The 7,462-nt window shown below is 32.3% G+C and overlaps 1 protein-coding gene across 1 annotated transcript; it reads right to left on the bottom strand.

Annotated features, from left to right (window-relative positions):
- Positions 1-995: 995 nt before the first annotated feature.
- LOC110464449 (beta-crystallin B2-like) lies at positions 996-6,902 on the bottom strand. Its single transcript, XM_021519667.1, has 4 exons — positions 6,747-6,902; positions 4,792-4,903; positions 2,655-2,797; positions 996-1,539 (listed from the first exon to the last, which is right to left on the bottom strand). Exons 1-4 carry the CDS (start codon positions 6,800-6,802, stop codon positions 1,398-1,400), a joined length of 453 nt encoding a protein of 150 aa, XP_021375342.1. The 5' UTR covers positions 6,803-6,902; the 3' UTR covers positions 996-1,397.
- Positions 6,903-7,462: the final 560 nt, after the last annotated feature.

Here is a 7,462-nt window from a genome sequence, read left to right as displayed (position 1 = left end):
CAATCTACACCTCTTTTTCCATTCCTTTACATTGAACACATTCTTTATCAAAGATTTGTGTAATATTGCATATATAAAGATATTTATGAAAAGTTCCTATTACCTGAAATTATTTTCATAGTACAAGTAATTATTTATTTTTGACATCTATACTTGTAATTCGCTTTATATATAACGCGGCATTTGATTGGTGATTTGTTACTATGTCCCACCATTTACTACCATATCACTTAGAAACTTGGGATATGATACTTTCTTTTTCTGTAATAATTATTCCTGCTTTTTATCAAAAATATATGTGATTATCTCCCTTCACTTGTAATATAATGTGTTATTGTTATTTTACATATGTTTGTCGCAATACTACCTCGCAAGAGCTAATGTTCATTGTTGACCTGTATGCGACGTGAAATAAAGTTTCTTGTATTCTTGTATTCTTCTATTCTTGTTGTATAACAATTATACCGTTCCCAAATTTTCATTTGCATATGGAATGTGGGTGGCAGTTGTTAATGATCACGAATAACTTTTGCAGCATACCTCATGAAATGGATCGATTTTAAGGTTACTATAACAGTAGTGTGATTCTAATTTGTCAGAGTAATTCCGACTTAGATTAAATTTTTATAATACACAGCAGATTGACCTGGATGATTTTAACAGGCACATAGCTAAACTCATAGTTTCTTTCAGTGATTTGAGTTAGTTTGAATATTTATTAGAATCAGGATATATCGCTTCACTGTTTTGAGGTCTGGTGTCGTGATATCTGTGTTGCCTGTAAAACTCTATCCGAAAAATCACGATATACATCTACAAATTTCTGAACACCTTAAGGTTATTCCCTTATTTAAATAGATATTAGACAGTCGTTGTCTGTACAATTTTGAGTCATAAAATGTTACCATTTAAATGTGTTTATGCTAGACAGGAACTATAATTTGTTATTGTTGATACGATAATTTGCTATCACAAGAAATAAGGAAATACATGCATTTGATTACGAACTATTTATTCCGTGTATTGCTTGATACATAGTAGAAAGAGAGAGCACAAAAAATCAGTCAGGGTAGAAATATGATTTAGTAAGAACAGCTATAGAAGCGAAATGGTGCTACATGGGTAACGATTGTTCAAATGATCGTATATAAGTAGCTGTATTACTTTTCATCATTTGATTGATGTATACGTGGAAGAATCGACTCGTTATAACGGTATGCTGGTACAGCTATGTTTTGAAAACATTTGTATTTGGTATGCAATAACAAAAGCATTAAGCAGGGCGTTGATTGCCAAAGATATTTAAAATTAAAATGATTATTGTAGTTATAAATGTTTATACGGACATTGAACTACATGTCGATGTATATTCTGTTTCAAAGTTTCTATGTCCCATCTCAGCAACCACAACGTGTAATCGGTTTCAGTGACGAAATCTTGTCGTTCTGAAAGTGGCCCTCGGAGGACGTTCCATTGAAAGCTCCCCTTGTGAACAAGTATTGCGGGCCCTGGTAGTCGACATCTCGATAAGCTACCCAGCTACAATTGAAATAAATAATGTTTATTACTCATTCAGTTAGATGAAATGCCTTATTACTTATATATATATATATGTAAGTGTATTTACATACCAAGTAAATCATTTTCTAGAAACGTCATGGATTGGGACGCATGTTTATTTAACCGTTACCGAAATCTACGGTGTTACTTTAAAAAATATCAAAAATCGAATGAAATATACTATAATATTTAATACAATATTTTGATTTGGATAGCACACCATCGGGAACAATTCTCTCGCAATATATAGGATTTCCGTCAAAATAACGTTAAGAATCCTGTTTACAATGCTTTGCCTTCTTGCTAGAGTTAAGGAAAGTTGAAAAAAAGCTATTAATATCAATATTCTCTCATAAATGTTTTTGACAAATCTCTATAGTTATACCCCCATTTTTTCACCAAGTCACGAACATTCTGATTTTTTTTCCAATTTCAAAACAGTGGGTCCTGATCACATAATCACTTAATCATCGTTAAAAACCTGTTTCATCTATTAATAAATAGAAAAAAACTACAAATTACAAAATCGAAAATGGTAAAAGACTTTTGATATTTTGATTTTTTAACAACAATCTAAGCAATCGAATTTCTAAACAGTTTTAGATACTAGTGTTAGTTTTAGGCACATTAATTTCCGTATAGGTGTTTCTTCACCACCAAACCTCAACAACAGACCCCATCTACAACATTGCCCTGGAACATTCATTCTACATTCTCTTGTTGATATCTTAGGTTTTGGGTGCATTTGAATTTTTAACTGTTAAACAGACTATAACCCAATTGTTTGCTTACTGAAGACTTTCGATCCTTAATACTATACCTTCGAACGACAGACAGAGGTAGCAATAACGTAATGTTGTTATTGAATGTGTACGTGCAAGTTGAAGTTGGCCATTAGCGAATTGCTTTAATATCGTCTTAATGCTGAATTCGAATTCACTCTTCGGTGAAGAGTAGAAACGGTTAAAATACCAACTAAAAATAGCCAAACATTCCAAAGTTACAGTGTTCAGTATGTAAATTACCTAGTGTATAGATAATATGAAGATTGTCTCCCCTGTCTCTGCACATTAACAGTACGGTGACATACTTACGTTCCACTATCGACTACAACTGAAGTAATGGAGTCCTGGAATTCAGTGGCTACGAGGTTACTATTCGAGCTATTAAAAGTCTTGTTTTTTCCAGTGAAAGATGGCCCATTGTAGACGGTCAAAGAGGGATTGTCGGAGAAATCCTAAAAGAAATAGAAAACGATAATGAGACAAGTTTGTACCTTAAAATTAACCGATTTACACACCACTTTTGGCAACATAATTGAGTTACATTTATTGATTTTTCTATCTCGAAATAATCATTGTTCATGTACTATCTGAAATCATCAATATGTTTTCTTAGTATAATACCCATTGCTATGTTTTACTTTCTTAAAGTGAACGCTTTCTTAAGCAAAATATAATAGAATTTAACGTTTGAAGACATTAGATCTTTACGGATATGGTTCCTTCATATTCAGACTGAGTGACGTTGCGATATTTGAAACTTTCTCCGGCCGTTTATGGTGTTTAATTCGGATGTATCACACTTTTACCAGTGCATTATTAGACAATGTCATATTTTATTTGATGAAAAAACACCTATGTATCGTTATATACTGAAGTGAAAATATGCGAAATGTAATGATCTGCACAAAGCTGTATTTCTGTTCCTGCTGCAGATGAAGGGACGGTAAAATCGATTCGTTTTTGTACATCTTTGGTGCATACATTACCTAATAAACTAACCACATACATACAGAAAAGGCGAGGCCTGAAAAGAGCATTGCATTTGCTTATTTGTGACATTTATTAATTAATTTGGAATTTTACATTGTCAAAAATAGAGATTAGATTTAGAGAGTATTTACTGTTCAGCTACAAATTTATATACTTCCCCCATTTGGGAGCATTTGTTTAAGGCCGTATTGACCTAGTAAATCCTTCAATTGTTTCATTTACGACTAGTTAAGTGTAATTATTATATTATATAATATACGTAAAGCCTTTGAGTGTGTTGATAAGTTCCTATGTGTTATTACATTGTTGAAACCAAGCAACATGTTGGTAGAACCATTATCATAACTCGGTTGATCGGCAAAGTTGTGTCTTCGGAATCTAAACTATCCTCATTGTTCAGATTTGAGGCAGGTTATTAAAACAAGTTGGTTTTAATAAATGAACGATATGTTTTGTTGAATTAAAAACATTTACAGTGTTGAAACAACGGACATTGCATCTGTCTTTCCAGATATAACCGGCCGATTGAAAGAGGAGGTTATTGTGACGTCATACTAAGATATTCTCTAAACAAATTTGATACATGCTAGTATCATATTAATGTTATGAACTTAGCTTACTCACACTATATGCTTATTTTATCAAAGTCTGATAAAAGTTTAGAAAATATCGGAACAATTCTGATATATTTATTTCGTATGTGTCCTAGTTCTGATATTTCTTTTTGTAACAAGAGATATAGTTGTTTTTAACTCATGGGAGAATATGTAAAAGTTAGAGATAAGTATAACTTAAGATCCGCTTCGTGTTTTGTATTAAACACTTTTCTAGATACGAAATGTCATTTAAAACAGTAAATATGAATGTCGATTTAGTAAATAGGATGTTTATAAATTGACGTTGAGGTTTTTAATTGTGGTTCAGGTTTTTTTCCCCGGCTTTCGAACGAAAACAAATCAAGGGCAACATATTGCTATATAAGTCAATCTGCTTTGTATTAGTAACAATAATGTACGGAAATAATACCAGATGCATGTTATACCAATTTTACCTATTTAAATGTGGCGCAAGGCCTTGTTGTCAAGAGTGACGTCATTAGAAACTGGCACCAAATTGTACGCTCCTACATCCAACATTTGTTTTTGCAGCAATATTTTGTGGTAATATTTTCGTCGTTGCACTTTAAAATTAAATACAACGTACAGGGATTTGTTTTTTGGAAAAACATTAAATATCCTATATAAAATATACACACAATTCCATGATTTCTGATACAAAATTCCATGATTTCTGATACAAAAATCCATGGTAACATAACGTAGTCGATAGGTTTGAGTGAGGGAGAAGATTTCATACTTCTTGCACTTATAGGCTTGAGCAATGATGTAGTTCTTATTTCTATGCTTACCCCTTGGATAGGCTTGAGTGAGGATGCAGTTCTTATTTCTATACTTACCCCTTCAATAGGTTTAAGCGAGGATGTAGTTGTCATTGGTAAATTGATCTTTTGTCCCTCCCAAACCACATAGATGTTTCCACCAAAGTTAACCTCTTCGTACAGTACCCATCTGTAACGTATAGTGAGTAAGTAAACAAAAAGTCAATATAATGTTACGGACGTCCTATATCCCTACACGTAGGTTATGTGAGGTTATTTTCCCCGTTATTCAAATACACGAGACTTTTTCTCTATCTCATATATATTATATATGATAAATCAAAGTTGCTAGCCAAAAACCTATCATACAAGTAAGATTGTAGGATGTGTCTCCCCTAGGTTACATACGTATATACATGGTATACGTGTGGTTTATGTTAAAGGTGAAGCTATCATTGGAAAAATGCCACGAATTACCTGATATTCGTTACCTCATTATATTGATTTACTCTGATACCGATCGATTGTAATCAATGCCGTTACGTGTGGGACTGCATTCAATTCCTTTATGTATGCGAGCGAAATTAATGCGTTTAAGTGTGCGAGTGTAATCAGTGCCTGTACGAGCGCGAGTGTAATCGATTTCTGTACATGTGAAATAAAGAAGTGTACGCTTGTTTTATCATAAAAGGACTTTTTTAATCCGAATTGCTCATTTTTAATGAAAATCTTTCTAGATAGTTTCAGCAATAATGCAGTGAATAGTTAATCCTTGAATTCTTTTTTTGTTAATTAAGATCGGACTAGTGTATTGTTTAAAGTCAAGACAGAAAACCTTTAGTTATCCTTACTGTAATGACGCATATCCGCTATTACATACGTGTTACAGGTAAACCTTTCTCCGACATGTGAAACACGCCACGGATATGATTATCGACGGGTCAATCATATCATTTAAAAATGTGTAACTCGTTTCATTCCAATTAAAATCGTTTAAAATTGCTGAAGCTCGTTTTCCCGAACAATCTTAGAATGGACCACATTTGAGGCCTGCTATTTGACAGAATACAAAATCAGCCAAACGTAAATAGCCATTCATAATTGCTGGGTGATTTTGAAAGCAACGTACGTGCTGAAGGATTCAACGCCGTCACTTCACCAGCAATGAAGAAATGATTATACTTTGTCAAGAAAGGATAAAACGCAGTCGACATGATAATAATTATGATTGAATACATTTCAATAGTATTGAAGCCCAGGTACCAATGTAATGACACGTTCACTATATAACTCAGTAAAACAAATATATTCAAATCGAAGACTTCTTAGATTGATGTATAAATATAGGCAGTCATTTGTTTTATATTGTGTTTGTGAATATTTTATATTTACATCGAAGATGCATATTGCGATCTACTTTGATGAGTGAGGATACATTTATGAAAACATATTTGACGATCACTTTTAAATTCTGAAGATTTTAAATACTATATTTAATCAAATATTATATTTAATAAAATACTATATTTAATACAACTCTGTTCTATTTATATATGTGTATCAATAATAAATGTGATCAAATTTATTAGAATAGATGAAATTGTATATAACTTATTTGCATACAATTGCATTTTAAAATTATATACGGAATTGTATGATGCTAATTTAAAGATTGTTAAAAAAGGCCTTATCATATAACCTATAAACCAATTGATTCCAAAGGGCTGAGGCACCTTTATCAGATAATGATGTCATATTCAATAGATTTTTCGCATATCCGGTGATTGTCAAAATCTTAAATACAAACATAAGAAATGCTAACTATCAACCTTCTTTTAGTTGTATTCCTCTTTACATCAGAAAACAATGATGCAGTTTTTACCTTTAATATCCGAAATCAATTATTTTTTCTTTATTCATTATTACAGATGCATCCATAATTGTATAGTATATTACCGAAATTCAGGTTCCCGACTCTTACATGTACTAGTACAATAGTTAAAGAGTTATAACATATTGTAAATTATACTTACATTCCACGTTTGACATCCACGGAAACTATCTTATCATCGAATCCAGTGAGGGCCATGCTATACTCGGGCCCATTACAAACTTTCAGCGCACCTTTGGAATTAGCCTTATTATAAACAGTTATCTACAAAGAAGCAGGTGAAATGATTTAAATTCTGACAGAATACATACTTAACTATCACGCAAAAATTTACGGCTAGGATGAAACATTTTAGATAATCTGTTCTATTCGCTTATGTTTGAGTCTGTATCAGAAGCGAGTTGAATATTTTGTTTTTCCTCAAGTCAATTTGCCAACAGAATGTTGTTTTTTTGTGGCTTATTTATTTCTGTGCCACATTTACAAACCACCGTATATTACGATTGATTGATTAATAAAACATTAAGTGGATTTTACAAATACACAATCACGAGGGAAATAAACGACTTGTGAATTCAAGTTCTGTTTGTGAAGATATGTATGTTCATATCATACGAGATTAAAGTATAGCACTATGGTAATTCCGGTAACATAGAAATATCTATAAGAAGCATAGCTTGGTGTTAAACTCTATGAGGCAAGTTTAAGGTATGTTAAACACGAATGTTGAGCACCCTGTTCGCTGTTCTAAAAAGGAACTGACCTAAATATATATTTCAAGAGGAGATCAAAATAATTATTTATAACAATGCAGCAGAAAACGTGGGAATAACAAAACTTTTTGAGAAAACACGAAAT

Source organism: Mizuhopecten yessoensis, unplaced genomic scaffold (genome assembly GCF_002113885.1).
Source record: "Mizuhopecten yessoensis strain PY_sf001 unplaced genomic scaffold, ASM211388v2 scaffold10989_1, whole genome shotgun sequence".
Taxonomy (NCBI): Eukaryota; Metazoa; Mollusca; class Bivalvia; order Pectinida; family Pectinidae; genus Mizuhopecten; species Mizuhopecten yessoensis.
This window is presented reverse-complemented; position numbering and strand designations above follow the sequence as displayed.